This window comes from Anolis sagrei, chromosome 3, assembly GCF_037176765.1.
Source record: "Anolis sagrei isolate rAnoSag1 chromosome 3, rAnoSag1.mat, whole genome shotgun sequence".
In the NCBI taxonomy this organism is placed as follows: Eukaryota; Metazoa; Chordata; class Lepidosauria; order Squamata; family Dactyloidae; genus Anolis; species Anolis sagrei.
Window position 1 is genome coordinate 70,250,913 of NC_090023.1, and position 24,652 is coordinate 70,275,564.

At 40.4% G+C, this 24,652-nt stretch overlaps 2 protein-coding genes across 2 annotated transcripts in view; both read left to right on the forward strand.

Moving 5' to 3' along the window:
* The first annotated feature begins 736 nt into the window (after window positions 1–736).
* The window catches only part of MRPS6 (mitochondrial ribosomal protein S6), a 40,812-nt gene continuing 16,896 nt past the window's right edge, over window positions 737–24,652 (forward strand). Inside the window, exon 1 of the mRNA XM_060770376.2 lies at window positions 737–839. Within this exon, the coding sequence (XP_060626359.1) occupies window positions 795–839 (45 nt within the window). The 5' untranslated portion in view covers window positions 737–794. The remainder of the gene's footprint in view (window positions 840–24,652) is intronic.
* Window positions 762–20,610, forward strand: SLC5A3 (solute carrier family 5 member 3). Its single transcript, XM_060770373.2, has 2 exons — window positions 762–839; window positions 13,322–20,610. Exon 2 carries the CDS (start codon window positions 13,613–13,615, stop codon window positions 15,758–15,760), a length of 2,148 nt encoding a protein of 715 aa, XP_060626356.2. The 5' UTR covers window positions 762–839; window positions 13,322–13,612; the 3' UTR covers window positions 15,761–20,610.

Below are 24,652 nucleotides of genomic sequence, written 5' to 3' on the forward strand. Positions count from 1 at the left end.
TGTCAGCCCTAGCTTCTGCCAACCTAGCAGTTCGAAAACATGCAAATGTGAGTAGATCAATAGGTACCGCTCCGGCGGGAAGGTAACGGCGCTCCATGCAGTCATGCTGGCCACATGACCTTGGAAGTGTCTACGGACAATGCTGGCTCTTCAGCTTAGAAATGGAGATGAGCACCACACCCCAGAGTCAGACATGACTGGACTTAATGTCAGGGGACTACCTTTACCTTTTATATTCTATGATGGGAAAAGTATTCTATGCACTGAAACCCCTCAAAGTGAACAGCACAGGATTCTCTTGTGTGTATGCGATTGCGTGTGTGTGTGTGTTAGCAGCATTGGGAGGACTATATTCCGTGTGTGGGGCGCCGGTGCTTTCCCACGTGGAGAGTGGGCGGGGACGACCAGGAAGGAGCGCAGGAGGAGGAGGAGGACTGGAAATTTCCACTTCCTGCAGTGGTGGACCGTAGCCACGAAGGGGAAGGAGGAGAGGCGGAAAAAGAGGGGGGCTTGCTATTATTTTTATTGCAGACTAGCCCTCCCTCTTTTGCCTTTTTTTCCAGGCAGAGAGGGAGAACTAAAGAGAGAGGAGAGGCTTGAAGGAAGGGAGGGAGGGAGGGAGGGAGGGAGGGAAGAGGGGAAGCAGCAGCATCTGACGCCAGCCAAGAGGCGGCCCTCTTTCCCCGGGCTCCGCGCGTGGCCTTTTAAGCGCCGCGTCCTCCCTCCTGCCGCCTCTTCCTCTTCCCGCAGCTGCCCGGCCGCTCCTCCTCTTCCTCCTCTCCTGGGCGCCCAAAATGCCCCGCTACGAACTGGCGTTGATCCTGAAAGCCATGCAAAGGGTGAGTCCCTGTCCCTGTCCTCTTCCAGTCGCTCCTCGCGCTGCTGCTCTTGCCTCCCTTTGCAAGCCCAGGCTTTTCCCTCCCAGGCTTTGCTGCTTCCCTCCTCTATTGCTGGGAGAGAAAAAGGGGAAAGTCTCAAGGCTGTCTTGTTTCCAGCAGCCACCTTGGCTTCTTCCTGTGCCTCTTTTCCCCACGTGGAAAGCGCCCTGATTGTACGTCTTCCCCAGGAGGGAGCTTTGAAAGGGATCCAGAGCAGGCAGGGCAACCTTCAACTCTCCAAGGGGCTTGGACTTCAACTCCCACCATTCCTCCCAGCCTCGGGCCCTTCCCCTCCTCAGCAGCTTAAGTCCAGATTTTTGGACTTCAACTCCCATCATTCCTCACACCCTCAGGCCCTTTACTTTCCCTGCTCAGCCGCTTAAGCCCAGGTGTTTTGGACTTCAACTCCCATCATTCCTCACAGCCTCAGGCCCTTTACTTTCCCTGCTCAGCCGCTTAAGCCCAAGTGTTTTGTACTTCAACTCCCACCATTCCTCACAGCCTCAGGCCCTTTCCTTTCCCCTCTCAGCTGCTTAAGCTCAGGTGTTCTGGACTTCAACTCCCATCATTCCTCACAGCCTCAGGCCCCTTTCTTTTCCCCCTCAGCAGCTTAAGTCCAGGTGTTTTGGACTTCAACTCCCACCATTCCTCACACCCACAGGTCTTTTACTTTCCCTACTCAGCCGCTTAAGCTCAGGTGTTTTGGACTTCAGCTCCCACCATACCTCACAGCCCCAGGCCCTTTACTTTCCCCCCTTATGTCCATTCCTAATGCCTGTTCTTAAGTGGCTGAGAGGGGAAAGGAAAGGGCCCGAGGCTGTGAGGAATGGTGGGAGTTGAAGTCCAAAACAGCAGGAAGGCCCAAGTTTGCCCATACCTATTTAGGCGCACCTTTCTCTCTTGTGCACCTGCTGTCTATGGCTGTTGGAGGGGAGGATGCCCTTGAACTCCACTCCACAGAATCCTTGGGACTGTCACAAAGTCTTTCACTTTCTCTGCCAAGTGTTGGTGCCTCACCAAACTGCAACTCCCATCATTCCATAGCATGGAGCCAAGGCAGTTAAGGTACTGTCAAACTGTATGCATCCTACAGAGAGTAGATCCACACCCAAGCTAGTTAAAGGAGGAAGATCTCTTTAGATCTACAGCTCACTCTCGGTTAGCTGGAACTCTCAAGCAATGGACATTTTTAAAAATCCTGAATTCAAAAGGAATGTTTTTATAATACAGTAAAGGATTAGCATTGTTGAATTAATGTGTTGTCGAAGGCTTTCATGGCTGGAATCACTGGGTTGCTGTGAGTTTCCCGGACTGTCTGGCCATGTTTCAGAAGCATTCTCTCCTGACATTTCACCTGCATCTATGGCAAGAGGTTGTGAGGTCTGTTGGAAACTAGGGAAATGGGGTTTATATATCAATGGAATAATGTCCAGGGTGGGAGAAAGAACTCTTGTCAATTTGAGGCAAGTGTAACTGTTGCTATTGGCCACCTTGATTATCATTTAATGACCCAGCAGTTTCAAGGTCTGTCTTCTTACCGTCTGGGGAAATCCTTTGTTGGGAGGTGATAACCTGGCCCTAATTGTTTCCAGATGTTCCGCCCATATCTATGGCAGGCATTCTCAGAGGTTGAGGGGTCTCTTGGAGAATAGGCAAGTGAGTTTCCTAGTTATTTATTTTATTTTATTTAATAAAAAATAAATAAGGTGGCCAATTGCAACATTGACAGTTGCCTCAAGCAGACAAGAGTTCTTTCTCCCACCCAGGACATTATTCCACAGATATATAAACCCCCCTTGCCTAGTTTCCAATGGATGTCACAACCCGCCATAGATGTGGGTGAAATGTCAGGAGATAATGCTTCCGGAACATGGCCATACAGCCCAGAAAACTCACAGCAACTCACTGTTGTATTAAGTTTGCGTTAATTTGGTTTTAATGATCATTTCAATATAACTGTCAAGTCAGTTCAGAGATGGTATGGTATATAAGTTTTGAATAGTAACTTGCAAGCAACTAGAAATGGCACTCAGCACCTAGCAATCCCCATCGGTGTCAGCTAAGTGAGAGCCTATTGTATTTTACTCCCAGTTGCTTGGATTCTCAATACGTGAGGAAGCATGAATGAGTGTCAGCCACATATGTGGAAGAGAAAAGGTCTAGGACTGGAGTTTGGAGCCACTAATGGCAGGGATTTCTTAATAAAGAGTACTCTTGTCCATTATTTACACTTCTAGAGCTCTCTTAGTGGTGAGTGCAGTTGAGAGGTAGTGCAGAAAGCCAGATGTTTTTCTCCATACCCCCCCCCCCCCCCCCAGTAATTGTAAATGGTGGCCTGTTATATCCTTATTTGAGCGACGGACTTTCTTTCCAGACAGGCCCTATATCCCAGGATCTGATACCAGGTTTTGTTTATCCAAGATTATTTGGCAGTGTGGACTCATATAATTCAGTTTAAAGCAGAAAACCTGGGATCAGATCTTGGGATATAGGGCCTGTGATACCCCAAGAGAGCTGGCTTTCTCATGTTGAAGAACCCTGGTTGAAGCCCTTGCAGGACCAGATAAGATTGGCAATTTCCATACAGTAAACCATGAAGCGTGACTCCTAGATAGCAAGGGACAGTACTATGTTGGGTAGAGTTTTGTGCTGATTGGTGCTTGTGAAAAACCAGATGAGTAACAGATGAGTAACACCTCCTCAACACAGGTAGTCACTCATTCAAAACAAAACATAACACAGACCCCACTTTTCTTGTACTATGTTTGCCACGTGATAAATTTTGGTAGGATTATGTCTTGTAATCGTCCCACACCGATCTGATAAGGATTCATTTGAATTTAGTGAGACCTACTCATAAATGAGTTTGTGTAGCATTACAAACTTGAACCAAGTTTTGGTGAGGACTTTTTTTTTGTTTAGAGAGATTTTACTTTGTCAGATATGGAGCCCCCGGTGGCACAGTGGGTTAAACTTGTGTTGGCAGAGCTGCTGACAGAAAGGTCTGCAGTTTGAATCTGGGAGCGGGGTGAGCTCCCATCTATCAGCTCCAGCTTTTCATGCAGGGTTTCCAGCCACATAATTGAAGGCTCATCAATGATGTGGAGCCCCAGTGCTGCAATGGGTTAAACCCTTGTGCCAGCAGGACTGCTGACCAAAAGGTCAATGGTTTGAATCCAGGGAGCGGGGTGAGCTCCCGTCTGTCAGCTCCAGCTTCTCATGCAGGGACATGAGAGAAGCCTCGCACAGGATAACAAAACATCTGGGCGTCCCCTGGGCAACGTCCTTGCAGACAGCCAATTCTCTCACACCAGAAGCGACTTGCAGTTTCTCAAGTCGCTCCTGACATGAGAAAAAAAAACTTTATAAGAAGCATTTCTGTTTTCTCTGCACTCCTGAACTTCCATTGTATTTTTCTGTTAGGAATTAGTATTTGAGAGGTTGATGTCATCTTAATTTTGTCGTATCTGGTATGTATCGTCTTCTACTCGTCATGTGCATGCCCACCTTGTTTTATATTTGACTTCTTTAACTTTATTTGAAGTTGAGTTTTCATTGAAGCTTAGTTGTCATAAAGTCCAACACAAAAGGCATGTATACTGTGGCTGGAAGATAAAGATGCTGAGGTATGGATAGTATTATTTCGTTTTGGCCTGGTACTCCCAGTAATCATGTGAAGTTGTTCAAACTAGGTTGCTGTGAGCTTTCCAGGCTGTATGGCCATGTTCCAGAAGCAATCTGTCCTGACATTTCGCCCACATCTATGGCAGGCATCCTCAGAGGTTGTGAGGTCTGTTCAAAGTACTTTTTAATAACCAATAAATGAGGAAATAGGCCTCTCTTCCACAGTGGTCCTTTGCAGAAAAGAAGGTAGCCAAGGGAGGGAAACAATTTGACAGTCTCCATCTTTGCCATAAGGTAGAGGCTTTCAGATAAATCATTTTGTTAGACAAGTTGGAGTAATTTCCAAATGTTTACCTGATACTCAGCCATGATCTAATGAGGAATTTTCCATAAACTTGGCATGGAAATAGCAAAAAATGAACAACATATTTTGCATTGGATTTGTAGCATTCAAATAGCTTAAGGAAAAAACCACTTTTGTATGACTTGCACTTAAATTTAGAAATCTCAGACTAGGGCCCCTTCCACACAGATGAATCCCACATTATCTGATATATGGCAGTGTGGACTCAGATATTCCAGTTCAAAGCAGATAGTGTGGGTTTTTCTGCCTTGGTATTTTGGGTTATATGGCTGTGTGGAAGGGCCCTAGATCTAAATTGCCTTACAACCTGGGGTCTGATCCCAGATTAACTGCTTAGAACTGGATTATATGGCTTTACCCAGCCAGATAATCCGGTCTCAGATTCTGAGATAGAGAGCAGTGTAAATCCAGCATCAGACTAGGAGAATTGTGTCGATTTTACTGGAAAGTTCCAGGGGTTTCTGCTCTAACCCAAGGGATGTTGGTGCAGTAACACAACTCTTTTTAAAAAGAAATATGTGTTCTAAGTGGATCCCACATTTCGTGTTAGTTGAAGCCAGTTTTACTCATAGCAGTGGCCCATGGCCACCAGGAAATGAACAATTTGTTGTTGAAGGCTTTTATGGCTGGAATCACTGGGTTGCTGTGAGTTTTCCGTGGCCATGTTCCAGAAGCATTCTCTCCTGACAGTTTGCCCATATCTATGGCAGGCATCCTCAGTGTGAGGTATACCTCACAACCTCTGAGGATGCCTGTCATAGATGTGAGCAAAACATCAAGAGAGAATGCTTCTGGAACATGGCTGTACAGCCTGGAAAACTCACAGCAACCCAAATGAACAATTGTTGCTAATGGCCACAAATTGCCAGTCTCCTGCATTCAGGTAGCTTGAGAAGCAGGATGGAAACTTTAAAAAGCTACTCTTCCATTTCGCTAGCAATGTAACACTTCTATAGGAAAATGTTAAATGTTCATAGTACTAGCTAATGTTAGCAAAAGTGAATGCTGAAATCCAGGAAATGGATTTCCATAAACCATAAAATTAGAAGTTTAATTCCTATTCATAAACATACCATGAAGCTGGAATCAAATTAACCACAATATTAACCTCAACCTCTGAGGATGCCTGCCACAGATGCAGGCAAAACGTCAGGAAAGAATGCTTTTGAAACATGGCCATACATCCCGGAAAACACACAACAACCCAGTAACCTCAATATTCATTGTTGTTCTTCTATTCGCCAGGAGAGGGTGTAAGAGCTAAAACTGCTTGCCAAGAATACAAGCTGTAGGAATCTCTTCATTTGGCCCTGTTCATAGTAAAATTTAGTGACTGCTGTTCCTCTTGATAAGTTAAGCTTTTCTTGTTGCAAAATAAAAATAAAAACACGTACCTAGAGATAGGTCAGCATAGGTATTTGATGTAAAATTACTTAAGAAAAATAATTTTGAAATACTAGGTTTTTGTGGGTTTTTCCGGGTTATATGGTTATGTTCTAGAGGCATTTCTCCTGACGTTTCGCCTGCATCCATGGCAAGCATCCTCAATTTTGAAATACTTTGAATTGAGGAAGTATTTAGTTGATGCAAATGTTAAATTTATAATACAATATAGCAATTTCATTTTCTTTAGGCCACCTGAAGGAATGTCAGTTTCCACTTTTGGTGAAGAATGCGTATAAAGATATCATTAATATGGTGTAGGACAGGCAGTCTTCATTATGGATGTTAATGCAGTAGAAAAACCTCATAATGCATGAAGGAAAAGTACGAGATAATGATGCAAACAATAATTCAGTAAACATTTAACTTGTTCTTCAGGCATCATGAGTTCACCTTTCAGTTTCTTAGTCTTGGAGTGGAATGAAGATGTAAGCTTTCATTTATTGACTGTTAAGTGTTTCATGAATGAAGTTTGGTCTGGGTAGAACAAAATAGTTTGAGTTAGAATATACTTTCTTCTCCTTTCTCTCTATATTTTAGAAATTGTCCTTATTGCTGTTGCCTGCTATGAGGCCCTCCATTGATGGTTTTGAAAATAGAATTTCTTCTTGAATATTACTTTTTTGGTCCAGGTGCTTTCATGTTAGACTGAATTAGATGTAACTAATTAGCTATGCCTGGTCATCTCTGTTGAAGACCCATTGCTTAGGGAAGTGCACTACAATCGTACAGTGCCTTATTTTAACTTACATAGAGTGCAATTAAGTCTTACAGTGTCTTATTTTAACTTACATAGAGTGCAATTAAGTCTTATCAAGCCTTGTTGTTTGGTATTGTGATATGGCCTAAGGGCTAATCAATAAAATTACTATTACTACTACAATCTTACAGTGCTTTGTTGCCATAATATCTTTGATAATTCCCACCTATACACCCCTTTCATTGTTTCAGTCTTGTGTGTTTACATGTGTATATTTGAGGACATGGCCTGCTGTTATCATGAAATCTGAAAATCGTGTACATCTGGCACAAATCTTGATTGACTTTCTGAGAAATCTTTCAAGATTCTAGCACCTTTTAAAACCATTTGGAATAGTTTAGTGATGAAGCCAAATCAGACAAAGGGATCAGGAGAAGGCAACTTATTCATAACTGCTTTGAGTCCCCCTCGGGGTGAGAAAACCGGTATATAAATACTGTAAATAAATAATAAATAAATATCATGGTCCCAACTAAAACATATTTTGTGAGACTTTATATCAGCGTTTTGCCACCTGTGGGTCAAGACCCCTGGGGGAGTCGCAAGGGGATTTCAGAGGGGTTGCCAAAGACCATCTGAAAACCTATATTTCTGATGGTCTTAAGCAGGGGTCCTCAAACTTTTTAAACAGAGGGCCAGGTCACAGTCCTTCAAACTGTTGGAGGGCCGGATTATAATTTGAAGGAAAAAAAGAATGAATTCCTATGCACACTGCACATATCTTATTTGTAGTGCAAAAACACTTAAAACAATACTATAATTAAAATGAAGAACAATTTTAACAAATATACACTTATTAGTATTTCAATGGGAAGTGTGGGCCTGCTTTTGGCTGATGAGATGGGATTGTTGTTGTTGTGTTCTTTCAAGTCGTTTCAGATTTAAGTTGACCCTGAGCGAGGGCCGGGTAAATGACCTTAAAGGGCCTTAGTTTGAGGACCCCTGGTCTTAAGGAATCCCTTTGGCTGAAGATCTCTCTACCTGTCCTTCTCTTCCTTTTTGGAAACAGATGGCAAATCCTCCCACCAAAAGCCCTACTCTGCTGTGATTGGCCAGTCTCTCAGCTAAGGGGAGGGCTGTTTCTGAGACTCCAAGCAGGGGAGGGGAAAGCAGGCATACTTGGCACATGGCAGCGTGATATGCCTATGCAGGTGAGGGAGAGCGTGTGAGGTTGGAGGGAGGCTCATGCCAGTGCATCCCTTCAAGGCATATGGGTTCTGTGTGGGAAGTTTGGCTCGATTCTATCATTGGTGGGGTTCAGAATGCTCTTTGATTGTAGATGAACTAAAAATCCCAGCAACCTCAACTCCCAAATGACAAAATCAACCCCCCCCCCCCCCCAAATATTCAAATTTGGGCCTTTCAGGTATTTGCACCAAATTTGGTCCAGTGAATGAAAATACATCCTGCATATCAGATATTAACATTATGATTCATAACAGTAGCAAAATTACACTTACGAAGTAGCAACAAAAATAATTTTATGATCGGGAGTCACCACAACATGAGGAATTGTATTAAGGGGTTGCGGCATTAGGAAGGTTGAGAAAACACTATATGATCAAGAGGAGGCTTATGAGTGAATTCCTCTTGGTGTGTACAAGAGGTATATTAAACAAGAAGACAAGTTGCTCATATTTCTAGCCTTAAGATTTTAGATTAGTTCAAAAAACTAATAAGTAACTTTTTTAGTGGACTGTAGTTGAATGTTCCTGAGAGGATGGGGTTCAGAAAAATGCACATGTGAGTAGAACACCATTTTGCTACTGCTTATATCCTAGCCTTGAGTATCGTAAGGACCCAAAATAAGAAAGAGAGAAAGGGAAATCCACAGTTTAGATTGTGTTCTCTCACTATTTCATCACTAGAGAATGAATCCACTGAAAATCCGGTTTCTGCCTCCTGCAGAATTCTGGGGTTTGTAACATAGTGAGTCTGTTAAAGACTCCTCCCTAAACTACAACCCCCAGAATTCTGCAGGAGGCAGAAACCGGATTTTCAGTGGATTCATTCTCTAGTGTGATGAGGCCCTATGTTGCGCCCAAAATTATATTAAAACACAATTCCTTGGTCAGATCCTGGGTTTATTTGTAAAGTTCAGAAAACTTCAAATAATTTGAGGCACTTGCTTCCTTTTTATTGTCCATTTTATTTTCTGCATGAATTTTATTTTTGGGTTATTTAAAATACTATAAACTGCCTTTTGTGGAAAGATAAACTCAGAGTCTTAGACCAAAATTAGTTCATCAGTCACTCTATTGTGTGCTGAGATGCTAGCATTTCATACAGGCTAGATTGCATTCAGTGAAAAATGATCTAATTTACAGGGAGCAATAATGGTGAGGAGTTAACATTTCTGTTACTATGGGAAAATGTTTGATAACATTTCCCAGCTGGTATTAATCTTGCACAAACAGTTTCATAGTACAGGTAAGATTACCTCTCTAGAAATATAAATGATTAAGCTTGTAAAAAGATTTGGTTTTAATCACTTTATTCATTTACATTTATTATGACTAAAAAAAAAAGTAAAGGTTTCCCCTTGACAATAGGTGTAGTCATGTCTGACTCTGGGGGGTGGTGCTCATTTCCATTTCTAAGCCAAAGAGCCAGCGTTGTCTCTTGAAGCCTACAAGATCATGTGGTCACCATGACCGCATGGAGTGCTGTTACCTTCCCGCAGAAGCGGTACCTATTGATCTACTCATATTTGCATGTTCTCGAACTGCTAGGTTGGCAGAAGCTGGGGCTAACAGCGGGAGCTCAACTTACTCCCTGGATTCGAACCACCAATCTTTCAGTCAGCAAGTTCAGTAGCTTTGCGGTTTACCTGCTGTGCCACCAGGGGGCCTTATTATTACTGTACTTGATAATATTTTTGTACTTGAAAATTCAATATTTGTGAAATTTTACAAATTTAGATGTTCCATATTATAACCAGCGATATGTGGAAATAATGGTACTTTCATTAATCAGTGCAGTGCAATATGTAATCTTGGTGTTGCATGTTTAAGTTTAGATGCCATGCATTTTGAATTGGGTGCCTCTTGAGTTCTTATCGTAGAATTGTTTGTGAAGAATCCTTTATTCGTTGTTGTTTTTCTGTCTGGACAAATAACTGGCATTTCCATATACCTTTGGTTGTTTTAGCTTGTGAATTGTCTTCATTGTCCATTGAACGTCACTGCCCTAAAATAGACCTCAGTTTAAGTTTGTGGGTTAATAGAAATGTCTGTAAGTCAAATAATAACACTTCAAGGGACTAACTCAAGGCCTTGGAAGACAGTAACTTGTAAAGCATAAGTCTTACCTTTTAATTTTTTTTAACTGTATGGGTGTGTGAACCAAACATACTGATAATTTAGTAATACTCTAAAATAGTAATCTTATTTCTTCTTCGTACATTAGAGGCAGAGACTTTTCATTTAGCCTTCATTGAATGGCCTCAGCAAATATGAATTAAATGTTATATATTTAGGTTTAGGAGCTTGTAAGTGCTATATGTTCTATAGTAAAGGTAAAGGTTTCCCCAGTCTAGTCATGTCTGACTCTGGGAGGTGGTGCTCTTCTCCATTTCTAAGCCGAAGAGCCAGCGTTGTCCATAGAAGCCTACAGTGTCATGTGGCCAGCGTGAATGCATGGAGCTGTTACCTACCCACCAAGACAGTACCTATTGATCTACTCACATTTGCATGTTGTTGAAGTGCTAGGTTGGCAGAAGCTGGCCTAGCAGCGGGAGCTCATCCCGCACTCCAGATTCAAACCACCAACCTTTCGGTCAGCAAGTTCAGTTGCTCAGAAGTTTAACCTGCTGCGCCACCAGGGTACCATATTATCTTTATGTTTCATACTAGATAAATATTTCAACAGATAAACAACATGGTCATTATGAAGCATGTCCATGCTATGACTGCAAGCATACCTCAGTTTCTTCTTTTCTTTCATAGTAATTTGGCCCAGTTTGAACTGTTGTCAGATTATAACATATGAATTGCCAGAAGAGAATCAGCTTGCTCTTTTCATTTGGCACTCCCATAGGAATGGGATTGGTCTAGGAGAGGAGGGTTGTGAAGGCAGAGTCAAGAGATGGAGAGAGAAAGTGAGGAGGCAGAGCCATGCTATTGCTGCTTGGTCTGGTTGGAGGAATGGTGTTGTCTTTCGTATTTTCCCCCTCACTCTCCACTTTTCACAGTAGGGTTGAATTTGATAACCTTGGAAGGAGGAGAGTTGGTGGCTGGAAGGTGAAGGTGCCACCCTCAAAGCAGGCATCCATAGGGCAGGAAGGTCCATGGAAAATGGACTGGATACCTGTTTTCTTGGTTACGCTTCTCCCCAGGGCAACCACTTGGGTTGCATGAAGTCATATGAAGAAGAATGCATAACCAGTTTTTCTCTGCTAGCTTCCTTTTCTTCTTCCTCCCCCCCCCCCCCCCCACTCCAGGGCTTTTCAGCCTTCCACCGGAGGGCTAATCTAATCAAACAGAGATAACGGATTTTTTTTTTTGCCCAGGACAATAGATGCATGTTGGGAATATGTTATAATGGGTGCCTTTTCCCCATTTACTTCTTCTTTTTATTTCTTTTATTCCTGAATGCTTTCCTTCTTTCTATTTTTATCTATATAAATAAAAATGTAATGTTCGTTTGTGGGACTGACATAACTCAAAAACCACTGGACGAATTGGCACCAAATTTGGACACAATACACCTCTCAGGCCAATGAGTGACCATCACTCATAAAAACACTGAAAAACAGCAGAAGAGACTTAAAAACCAAAAAAACCCCCAAAATTTCATTACAATGCATGTGCCAAACAACACACACACACACATATGCAAACACACTTATACACAAATATATATATATACACACACATATACACACACAAAACACATATACAGACTGGGCCACAGCAATGCGTGGCAGGGAACTGCTAGTATTTCTATAAAAGCCCATAACATTTGATCATGCCTTCACAGATCCCTTCATGTGAGCACATTGCAGTCCTTTGAGAGTCCATGGGCCATGGGCTAGGAACTGCTCTTCCAGGTTAATATTCAGTCTCACTTCTTCCAAAGTAAGGAAAACCCACAATGGACACTTGAACTACAAGATGTGAAAAAAAATCTCACTTAGATTTCCATGCTAAATTTGAAATGTTGGGGCCAGGCTTTTCCATGCTTGCTTCATACCCCATCTCTTTAAAATATCCAATTTCTTTGGACACGTTCTATAAGACATATTCAAAGTAAGCAGTAGCATCATTGTGTTGTACACTGCAGCACATAGTTGCACTTAGTATAGTTTGCCTCTAGTATATAGTCTGCTAGAGAGCTGTGCAATACTAGAATGACAAGGCACTGACCAATTTTTAGTGTGACTGGTCCTACTCCATAAACCTTTTTGACTGCTACCTGTCATTCACCTTTATCTTCATAGATGCTTAATAGATTCTTTTTTTATCTTCATAGAATCTTAATAGATTCTTCCTATTGTCTAGCTGGCACCGTGCTCTTCCTCAGACCATTGCCTATTAATTACTGCTGTTTTTGTACTTCTGCAACAGCTGTAGCTGAAGAGATGCAGCACAGTGCAATTGCATGAGAGTAAAGCAGGGTGTCTAAGAAGGAAAGGAAGCATGACAACTGTGTGCAGGTGCTAAAAGGCGACCAAATCTCTCTGATTTGGAAAGAACAATGATCATAGTAACAGGGATAGTTTGGAATGGTAAATGATTTTGCTGCAGTAGACTAAGATGCCCCGACTCGCAGATTTTTTTTTTGTGTGCAGTTATGTACTTTTGATAAAGTTAATGTGACACAGTGGCATATTGTGTATACTGCTTGCAGCATTACATGGTGACATCAACTGCTACATCACAGGTTTGAAATAATTTGAATATTGAAATGAATTGTAAATGTATTGTGCTTCTATGTGACCAGAATAAAGTCTTGGCTGTTCCTGTGTGGTTTTTGTCATCATTTTGAATCACAGAATTTCGTTGGCCAGGAAGATTCACATTAAATACAGCATACAAATCTGGAAGCTTAATTTTAAAGAGAAGGATATATATTCTCTCACTTTATTTTGTAGTCATTGAAAGTTATGTTTTGCATGAGGCAAAAGTTCTACCTTTTACAGAAGAAGAAAAGCCATGTTTAGCTCCTTGTTTTAACAGTTCAAATTTTTCTGGTACATAGTGAAAGCCTCCTCTAATTCAATCTTTGTCTTTTGTCTTTGCTGCCTTGCAGGGTTGGTACAGTAGGCCTCAGTAGACTTAGCTGCGCCTAAGAATTTCTCCTACATCAAGTTAATGGTGATGCTCTTGTGGATTGGCGAATAAAAGCTCACGTTATATATTTCAGAAGCGGAGAAAACAAGTTTTGTCTTCTCAAAGTTGTACCACAACCACTACCATCAAGACAGCAAACCAATGGACAAAGACTTTGAACCAGTGTGTTCAAACTAAAGTGATTTATCTTGCTAAGGCTTGAGGTTTGGGATTTGGACATCAACACCTGGAAGTTACTTTGTTTACCAACATGAGGGCGGCTTTGGAACCAGCAGACATTGCCGTTGTGGCACTGTATTTTGTGCTTGTCATGTTCATAGGCTTTTTTGCTATGTGGAAATACAATCGAAGCACTGTAAGTGGTTACTTCCTGGCAGGGCGATCTATGACATGGCTCGCAATTGGTGCATCCTTGTTTGTGAGCAACATTGGGAGTGAACACTTCATTGGGCTTGCAGGATCTGGAGCAGCAAGTGGATTTGCCGTGGGCGCATGGGAGTTCAATGCCTTAATGCTTTTGCAGCTCTTAGGATGGGTCTTTGTTCCAGTTTATATACGATCTGGAATATACACCATGCCTGGGTACTTATCCAAACGATTTGGAGGTCATAGAATTCAAGTATACTTTGCAGTACTGTCTCTAATACTTTACATCTTCACCAAACTTTCAGTAGACTTGTATTCAGGTGCACTGTTCATTCAAGAATCACTGGGTTGGAATATTTATTTGTCTGTTATTTTACTGATTGGAATGACTGCGTTGCTGACAGTGACAGGAGGTCTGGTGGCAGTCATCTACACAGACACGGTCCAAGCTTTGCTTATGATTATTGGTGCCTTCACCCTTATGATCATAAGTATTACAGAAGTTGGAGGGTTTGAAGAACTTAAAAGAAGATACATGTTGGCAAAACCTAATGTTACATCAATCTTGTTGACATATAACCTCTCCAATACAAATTCCTGCCATGTTGACCCAAAGCCTGATTCACTGAGAATGTTGCGTGAACCAACTGATGAAGATATACCTTGGCCTGGTTTCCTTTTGGGACAGACTCCAGCTTCTGTATGGTACTGGTGTGCAGACCAAGTCATTGTTCAGCGTGTTCTAGCAGCAAAAAATATTGCTCATGCCAAAGGATCTACTTTAATGGCAGGTTTTCTAAAGCTTTTACCTATGTTCCTTATCGTTGTTCCTGGAATGATTTCACGGATACTATTTCCAGAAGACATTGCATGTATCAATCCGGAGCACTGTATGCAAGTTTGTGGGAGCAGAGCTGGATGCTCTAATATTGCCTATCCACGTTTGGTAATGAGACTCGTTCCTGTTGGCCTTCGAGGCCTCATGATGGCTGTTATGATTGCTGCACTAATGAGTGACCTGGATTCTATATTTAATAGTGCCAGTACCATATTCACCCTTGACATCTACAAGCTCCTCATAAGGAAGAGAGCGTCATCTAGAGAACTGATGATTGTTGGAAGAGTTTTTGTTGCTTTCATGGTGGTAATAAGCATTGCTTGGGTCCCAATAATAGTAGAAATGCAAGGAGGCCAAATGTATCTGTACATACAAGAGGTAGCAGACTATTTGACACCACCAGTGGCTGCTATATTTCTTCTGGGTGTATTTTGGAAACGTTGCAATGAGCAAGGGGCCTTCTTTGGTGGAATGGTTGGTTTTGGATTGGGAGCTGTCCGACTGATACTGGCATTTATATATCGTGTCCCAGAATGTAATCAACCAGACACTAGGCCTCTCTTTATCAAAAGTGTCCATTATATGTATGTTGCTACTGGGTTGTTCTGGATCACTGGAATTGTGGCTATGATAGTCAGCTTACTTACACCACCACCATCAAAGGAGCAAATTCGCATGACAACATTCTGGTCTATGAAAAGCAGGACAGTAAAAGAAAGCACTTCTGTGGGCAACTCATTGACAACACAAGAGAAAACCATCTTAAAATACAGTGAAACCTCCAATCCTATATCTTCAAATGGAAAATCTGAAGAAAATGTTAAAAGTGATTCACCAGAAAATGTCAATCTCCTAATTACTTGCAGTGATGAAAGCAATCCAATGATTTCTCTAAGTAACTCTGAAGTTGAGACACCAGTTGATTGTTATTCTAATGGCCAGGCAGCTCTTATGGGTCAAAAGAAGACCGAGAAGGAGACAGAAAGTGGTGACAAAAACAGAAAGTTCATAGATTGGTTCTGTGGTTTCAAAAGTAAAGGCATGAATGATAGAGTCATCCCAGAGAAGGGGGAAGATGAGACTGTTTGTTTACAAATGCTGGAAGAGAGCCCCAAAGTTAAATTACTACTAAATTGTGGACTAATTTGTGTGTGTTCACTTGGAATATTCATGTTTGTTTATTTCTCTTTGTGAACAAATGTTTAATTTAAGAGTATACTCAAAAAGAAGTAGAGATGGTTGCTGGAGAAATATTTATATAAAAACGTGTGTGTTTGTGTCTTACATCTCAGGCATCTTTTACACTATAATCAGCCAAACTATTTTTCGGGCAATCTGAAAATCATTAGGCTTTTTATGTTACAGCATTTCTGTTTTAGCACAGAATTCTGGGGAATTTAGTATTGAGTGCTAAAGATGGGGCTTTGATATACCAAAGTAAAATATTTCCTGTGTTAAATATGTCATTTTAATGCACTCTGTCAAAGATCCTGCAGAAGTAGATACTGTGTTAAGGCTAGAGAAAGTACCATTTCATATTTGGTCAAGACACTGTTATGAAGAATATTTCATAATATTTTTGAATGTGAGGTGATGCTGTTCTTTGGATTGTTTAAATAATACTTCAGGACTCATTCCATCTTCAAATATTCCAAACAAAAATCCAAATTTTGAATGAACTTTATCTGACTTTGTAGTTCAGATAGCTGCAAATTCTTGATGACTAACTCTTACACAACTTTTTGTCATTTGCAAAGAAACCAAAAGATATTTTAAACAGTGGTAACTTGCTGTCTCTTTTAGAATTCTATTAACAAGAAGTGAGTTCACAAAGAAAATGGATGATTTAAAAACAATGCAGAAAGGGTTATCTGGGCTGGTTTTTTTCCAACCTTACACCTCCCTATCCTTCATAACTCCCATCTTGTCACTAGTGTGGTTGGTGGGGTGATTGGGACCCCTTTCCAGGGAGCTGAATAAAATCCCACGTTATCTGCTTTGAACTGGAATATATGGCAGTGTGGACTCAGATAACCTAGTTCAACGCAGATATTGTGGGATTTTCTGTCTTCATATTCTGGATTATAGGGCTGTGTGGAAGAAGTCATAGCATATATTTAGGAGCGTAGTAATTAATCCCCCCAGTGTATACTGCTAGAGAGATAAATGTAGCATCCCTTTACAAAGCCAGTGTATACAAAGTCTGTATTTATAGTGTAATTGTTTGTATGAAACTTTTCAGAGGTGAATATGGATGTAACAAATACAGCATGTCAATTGCCTGATTATAACATGATTGGTTAGTAAAACCAGAATATTGTTTGTTTTTTTGGGGGGAAGTGGGTGGACATAGAGGGAGAGAGTAGACATCTTAGGCCCCTTCCACACAACCGAATAAAATTCCACATTAATAATAATAATAAACTTTATTTATACCCCGCCACCATTTCCCCAAAGGGGGGCTCGGGATGGCTAACATGAGACCAATACCAAAAATACATTAATGCTTTGAACTGGAATATATGGCAGTGTGGACACAGAAAGAACCCTGTTCAAAGCAGATATTGTGGGATTTTCTCCCTTGATGTCCTGGGTTATATCACTGTGTGGAAGTCTTGGTCCCCTTTTTTAGACCAATACATTTGCAGTCCCCAGACATGTTTATTCTTTCCTGTTGAGGGTGTATGTCTCCTGTAGAGTTGATTAGCATAGTATTACTTATACAGAACATACTAATCCAGTACAGGTTTAAAATGTGAATGCTCTCAACTCTTAACATGAATTTCAGTCATTGTAATTTTTGGCTTCAATACAGGAAAAAGCAATATGGGAGTTATTTCATTCAGGCCTGAACTTTAATGACAGCCAGAGAAGAACTTGTCCCATCTGTAGCTGTAGTGGCCGTGGTAGGAAGAAGCTCACTCTTCCTGCCTCCTGGTGCTCTGAATTTTATAGATGGGATTGTAGAGTCACCTTTCAGGTCGTCTCAATCCTCAACAGCAAATGGAAATGGTAGGGCACATGGTGGTGTTGGAGGCTGGCAATTATGAATGAACTCAGAACTTTTAGAAGAACTCTTCTGTATTCTGTCATGGCATTTGTGATTGATGATACCAATCCAAGTTACGCTTGGGGGCTTTTGCAGCCCCCACTGTTTAAGATCAGATCTGAATATTGCAACGTAACAGGAAGTGTGCTTTAGTGTGAGGAGGTTTCTGGCCTTCCAGATGCTTTACTTGAACTACCATTCATACTGACAATATTGGAAGGCAGCTCCAGTTTAACAACTGAAAGGTTCCATGTTCCTCCTCCCATGTTGGTTAAATGCAGGGAGTTGAATCCTGACTAATGACAGAATTTGGGGAAGGCGTTTCTTTGTAGTTTTCCTTAAACACTGCACATTCTTGAGAAGGCAAGACTCACAGCAACAACTAACAATCTGGAATTACTTAAAAATAAAAAGGAAGAAATGTAATTGGTGGTAACATGTTGCCCTACCTTTTCTCTTACTGTGTCAGTGGAGCAGCTTGCTCATTAAAGTGACACTCATTACTAAATGGTTTAAGGGTATGAACAGATGAGTTAAGTTTGATGAACTCTTGGCTTCAGCGTTGTTGAACTTTAAATGGAGCTTTTTTACTTACTTACTTACTTTAAATGGAGCATGTTGTGTAATGCACTGGAGAGACTTTGGTTTAGATTTTTTCTCTTCATAAGTACATACACGGGGAGGTTCCTTGTGCACTGGGCCAAGAACCTCTGTAAACCAGTGGCCTTCTTTGGGCGAAGGGAGTGAATAACGTCATTGCTGAGTATGGAAATGTTCTTGCCAGCACTTGCAAGGATGGCTGTCACCAAAATAGTTGCCAGCTGTCATTGTGCCGGTGGGCTAGCTCAGGGATCTCTTTGGCTCCTACCATCCGGTCCTCCTAAGATGCCTTGCATAGATGAAGCCATGTCCCAGGCCTTACTGCCACATTAAAACAGCAATGTCTAATACTCCCTCTGCCCTACTCCCCAAGCCACTTAATAGTTTATGCAGTATTATGAATGTAAATGGCAGACAGAGCGTGATTTGGATCTTTGTTACTGCTTAATGCAATACAGCCATAGTCTATGGAACATCTAAATATTGGGCTACAGTTTCACCAAAATCTATAGGGCAGTGGTTCTCAACCTGTGGCTGGCCTTCAACCATGTTTTGGCTTTCAACTCCCAGAAATCCTAACATCTGGTAAACTGGCTAGGATTTCTGGGAGTTGTAGGCCAAAACATCTGGGGACCCCGCAGGTTGAGAACCACTGCTATAGGGGAAATGCATGCTGATTTATCCTATTTGAGCCACTTGTGTTTCTTTACTATATGTATGTAGTTTATGTAGCTTGTAGCATTGATACATTTAGGCAGCTACTTGATAATTTCCAATGTTTTGGCAGTTTTGAAACAGTGATTGCCTGTCAGTTTAAAATGTCAAAGGCAATGAGCAGGTAGACATTCCTTGCCCCACTGTGCCATTTTTGAATGAGGGCAACAATGCTTAGAGAGGGAGAGGGTGAGCAAAGGGTCTATTTTAACAACGGGATGAAATACGTTACTGTTTACCTTCTTCCCTTGTTTGATCTTTTGGGGCAGGTTCGGGTGAACCGCTAAACCAAGTAACACAAAGCAGAATATCAAGATATACTTTAATTATAAATTCTGGGCTTGTTAACTACCTTTGCTTATAGCAAAAGACACTTTGCTGAGCATGGAACGAAAAGGAAACAAAGGCATTGGCCAAGTTCCCTCCTGTTCGTGAAGAAGGTAAAGAAAGGAAGTGAATCCTGAATCCACTGCAGTTTGTTCAGTGGTCTAAACTTTATATACATATCTGTAAAGATCAGATAACCATCCCAGCTGGTCTGTTAGGTGACAGGCTAAAATCTGGCAGGCCCATTTCTTGCTGTTTGTCTGTTTAGCTGAAAATATCCGAAGTGTAACTTATATAATGTAACGTCCTAATTCAGTCCTCCTATGGTTGCAAAAATCATGATCAAGTTGGACTTCCTGTATTCCCTTATTCTTACTACTGAACATTCCTCTTAGAATATCTTGTAATCATTCTGTTTTCTTCAAAATAAAAAAGTGAATCTGTAATAGCTTGTTATAGTGCCTTTTAGTAGCAAAATATAACCTTGTTAGGTTAGTGCATCTCATCTGTGATGAAAATACATCTTTGTTCTGGTTCTTCACATTCTACTGATGCCATGAGGAAGCCTTGGTCTTTTTTCTAAATCCTTCTCATATTTGTCTTTGTAATCTTACCGGTAAGAAATTATTCAAGCAGCAGGTTGTAGCCGACATTCTTAATGGTATGGTACTGAATTGGTTTGTTTGAAAATAAGGTTAATAACAATACTTCTGAATAATAAAACTATGCTGTGCATTCCATATTTCTGCATGCCGAATTATATTGGCTTCTGCTACACAGCATTCTTGAATATTTAAAATCAAATGCCCCAAAGGAAAAAAAATATGAACATGTAATAGTTCATACTAAACCCTATTCATAGTTGTGGTAAGCGGAACTCTGCTTTAATATTATTTTAATTCCATAAAAATTACCATTCCTAATTTCTAAATCTTTGCAAATTCCATTTTTTATTCTGCGAAGTGTATTACATTCCATGTATATCCCTCTCAACTGTCTCCTATAGACAGAAGGGATCATTGCTTACAATACTATAATTTGGCTAACTTGTGTGTTCTAGCAAAATTATGGTAGTTTGACACCACATTCACTGCCATTGCTCAATGCTATGGATTTCTGGAACAATCTACATATCACAGGATTCCATAGAATGAAGCCATGGCAATTAAAAGGTTTTTTTTCCGTGTCAGGAGTGACTTGAGAAACTGCAAGTTGCTTCTGGGTTGAGAAAATTGTCCATCTGCAAGAACGTTGCCCAGGGGATGCTTGAATGTTTTATCATCCTGTGGGAGGTATCTCTCATGCCCTTGCATGAGAAGCTGGAGCTGAGAGATGGGAGCTCACTTTGTTCCTCGGATTCTGTCAACAGTCCTGCTGGCACAAGGGTTTAATCCATTGCGCTACTGGGGGCTCCTTAAGTGATACCATACTTCTATAATTTTGCAGCATGGGTAACATTGTAGTAACCTAGCAAAAATTTAAAGGGATTGCCATTATTAGTTCATACCACACTTTGGGTCTCTTCTTGATGGCTCTGTCCAATGCAAATTTTCCAGTGATGATGTTGGCCAGTTACGTGTGAATGCCTTTTGGGTCTCTAGCAATGTATTGTGTTGTATGTCAACATAACACTTGATTGAGCACTACTTCAGACTTACATACTGTGTCTTTGAATATTTAAATGAACAGAAGCTTTATCTGAAGAAAGCTCTGTGAGGGCTTTATAATTGCACTGACTTCAGGGAAAACATAATTTCTGTCTTGGAAAGCGTTCCTTATTCCCTTTGTTGCCAAAGTTTTTCCCCACCCCACCAATACTTTGCGATCCAGAAGCAAAGAGGAGGCTAAGCGATTGTTTATGGCCCACATCTCTCCCTTTCTGTTCTGTCACAAATTCAGAGATCTGAGCATAGCTCTTGGACCTTGAGGCCTCATAAATCATCTTGTATGTTTGAAACATCTTCCAAAAATATGGAAAGGGGTAGAGTGTGGGCTATCAATTAAAATAAATATATTCGTAGACAGAAAAAAGTGCTTTTGTTCAATCTTACAACTTTATTTTTTATTCTTTATTCTACGGTAAATTATGATATATTGGGGTATGTGTAAGTATGTATACGTATATGTGATCCCCCCTGAAAGTAAACATATTAAATTCACAAATCTAGTTTTTTAAGGAAAATTTAAAGTATGGCAATGTATTTAAATTAAAAAAATATTGTTTTTTGGTATACTGTATGTGCTGTGCCCTTAAAAGTAAATGTTTTGAATATAAAGCTAATGGTGTTAACATGTGATATTCTAAAACAAAGGTGTGTGAAATGCTTAAAAGGTTCTTATCTGAGAAATTGTGCATAGCTCAGTGGTTTTTAATGTGTTTTTAATTAACTTAAGGATAAAGAGTAGTTTTAGAATGTAAGCATATATAACTAGGATTAATAATTTCACTGTGAGCTCTTTCAACTTTTGTTGGCAAAATAGCCTTTTCTTTCCTACAAGGAGTTACTGGGGTATTGGTTTGAAAGCAAGTGCTTTGCTTTTGTTCAGATTGTTATCTAATATAGAATGTTACGTAGTGACATCTGGTGACTACTTTTCCATAGCATTTATCAGCGTTATTGGGCAGAGTCGGACACTGAGTGAAAATGATGCTGACATAACGACAGTACTAAGTGTCTATACATGCTTTCAAATGAGGTGGATATAAAAATAGTTGCTGTGCAAAAGAAATAGTAGTCTTCTTCAAGAAGAAAGCAAATTCTTTTCTAATAGTGCTAGAGAAAATATCTTTTTGTTCAAACTCTTAGTTTTAGATACAGTGTCAAAAGTGATGCTGCTTTTGCTTTGTACCCTTTTGATAAGTATTACACTTTTGAACGATGTGTCATGTGTTTTTGTTTTTGATGCTCTTGTACTTTTTTTGTATCGCTCATGCACATTATAAGTCAATGAATTGCTTTATTTTTTTTAATAAAAGAAACTGTAAAACAAAAGATTTTACAAACCAAGACCAAATAAAGTTGTACAGCTGTTAAGTCTTCGATCACCAACTTTGAGGGAAAATGAACCAAGTGAGCATTCGGATGTAATGAAACTTGTTGATTCTAGAGCTCGTTGGTTAAGTTTTAATTTAAATGTCTATCTGACAAGAATGGGCATTTAATAAAATGTAATGTAGATTGAGAAGAATTATGAAAACATGTTTGTTTATTGTTGCTACCGTCCATAACAACCAGTTTGTCAAAGAAAAGGAAAAATGGCTTAAATGCAGAGACAGTATTGTTTTGTGTGAAATGGAACGAAATTCTGATACAGTTCTGACTCTTGTGCATATTGTTTGCTGTATACTGTATTTGTATTATTTTGCCTTCTCAATTAGTTTTGAAAAATAAACTCTTATTAGAGTATTCAGATAATTACAACTGTATTTCTTGCAGTTTACATTCCTTTTGAATATTGGATTTTGTCCTGTCGGTTATTGTATAGAAATGTTTAAAGTTCTGTACAACGTTTAAATAAAAGTACAAAACAAAGACTGCTCAGTGATCTATTTTACATAAGCTTAACTTTTATGGGGTGGCTCATCATTCAAGTCAATGAAAATGTTTGTTACTAGAATTGTTAGCAAATTCCAGTAAAAAGGGTCAGGCTATGATCTGTTAAGTAGTCAAGCAGCTGACAGTACTCAGCATTTTTACACACTTGCTGTGTCCCTGTCTTTGTTCCAGAAATGGACATACTGCTGACATTGCATCTCACTGGCAGCTGTTCTAACCAGTTTCTCTCCCTCCTTCCAACATGTAGGACCAAAACCACCAACATATTATAATTCTGAGCTGTGACAATCCATAATATCGTAGGATAAGTATTTCAACCTTTTTGAATAGGTCAAAGCCTATGCAGAAGTCTGTAAGTCAAATACAAATGGAATGGAATCCAAGGGGTGGGTCTGGAGACAAACTTCAGATTCCCAACTACTACCAGTAGAACAATTGTGGGAATACAGATCTAGTAGCCTTTATCCAAAATGCTTGGGGACATAAGTGTTTTGGATTTTGATTTTGTGCAGTTCTCCAGATGTTGGTAAAATGCAGCTCCCATCATCTGTACAGTGTATGTATCTGGGATTTCCAGTTAAGCAACCTCTGGAAGTCTGTATAATTCCCATTCTTTGATGTATCCTATCACTGACTTTCCCAGTCATCGTCCTGCAGGGTATTATAGAAAGTCCCTTACATTTTCAACACAGTAGTCTAGCTTGTGTGTGTGTGACAAATGAGAACAGTTCCCCACCAATATGGGATGAGATCCTGCATCAGGAGACATACATGTCCCTCCTGGCTATGTCTCCATAGCTAGAACCTCTGATACTATCCAGTCAAAACTCTGCAGTCTCCCCAGTCAGTTGGGATGCCTCCTGTTATTTTCTTTAGCTAGATGTGCTATGATAGTCACTGTCAGATACCTACCTCTATGTGTCTTTGGGGTGGTCCTGCAGTTGATATACCTTCAAGATGTTTCCAACTTAAGGCAACTCTAAGATGAACCACTCATAGGATTTGTTTGGACAAGATTGTTGCTAATGCTTTCCTCTGGGAGAGTGTGACTTGCACAAGGCCACCCATGGGCTTCCATGGTCTCCCAGTGCTCAAACCACTATATTACACTGGATCTTATTCTTGTAGTGCATCTAGCTAAAGGAAAATAGCGCAATCCTTAATTGCTAATCCCCTTGTCTACCAACCTAGAAATGGCCATGTTGAGGGTGCTGTGGTGAGTTTTTTTTGAGAAGGGTGCATTTCATTGTACAGTTGGAGCATAAGCACAAGACCTCACAACCTCTGAGGATGCTTGCCATAGATGCAGGTGAAACGTCAGGAGAGAATGCCTCTAGAACATGGCCAGATAGCCCGAAAAAAACCTACAACAACCCAGCATAAGAATTTCTTGTTTAGACTTGGGTGCCATTTTCAGGATATTTCATTATGTACATATATCCAAATACAGATAATCTATGTTCTGGAAAAATCTGAAATCCAAAATTCTTCTGGTCCCAAGCATTTTGGATAAAGAAATTGCAACCTCTACTAGATACTGACGAATACATGGAAGATGAGTGCACACCTGAGGTGATAACAAGATGCTGATCATCAAAACATATTCAGAACCTTCTCAGTACACTGACGTCTCCCTCCCGGTCAATCCTTTTTTTGTTACATATAACAAATGAATTTGGAATGAATTATTTTCATATAGCATGGGGCTAACATTTAATTTCATCAGCTGACTACAGCAATGCTATAATTTAAGAAGTAACATTTCTTAAACAGATGCCATTGGGATGTTAACCTGTACTATTTTAAAAGCATAATAAATGGTTACTGGCGATACTGTAA

Excerpts from the sequence above, each read along its gene's own strand:
- SLC5A3 (XM_060770373.2), top strand. The coding sequence starts at position 13,613 with ATGAGGGCGGCTTTGGAACCAGCAGACATTGCCGTTGTGGCACTGTAT.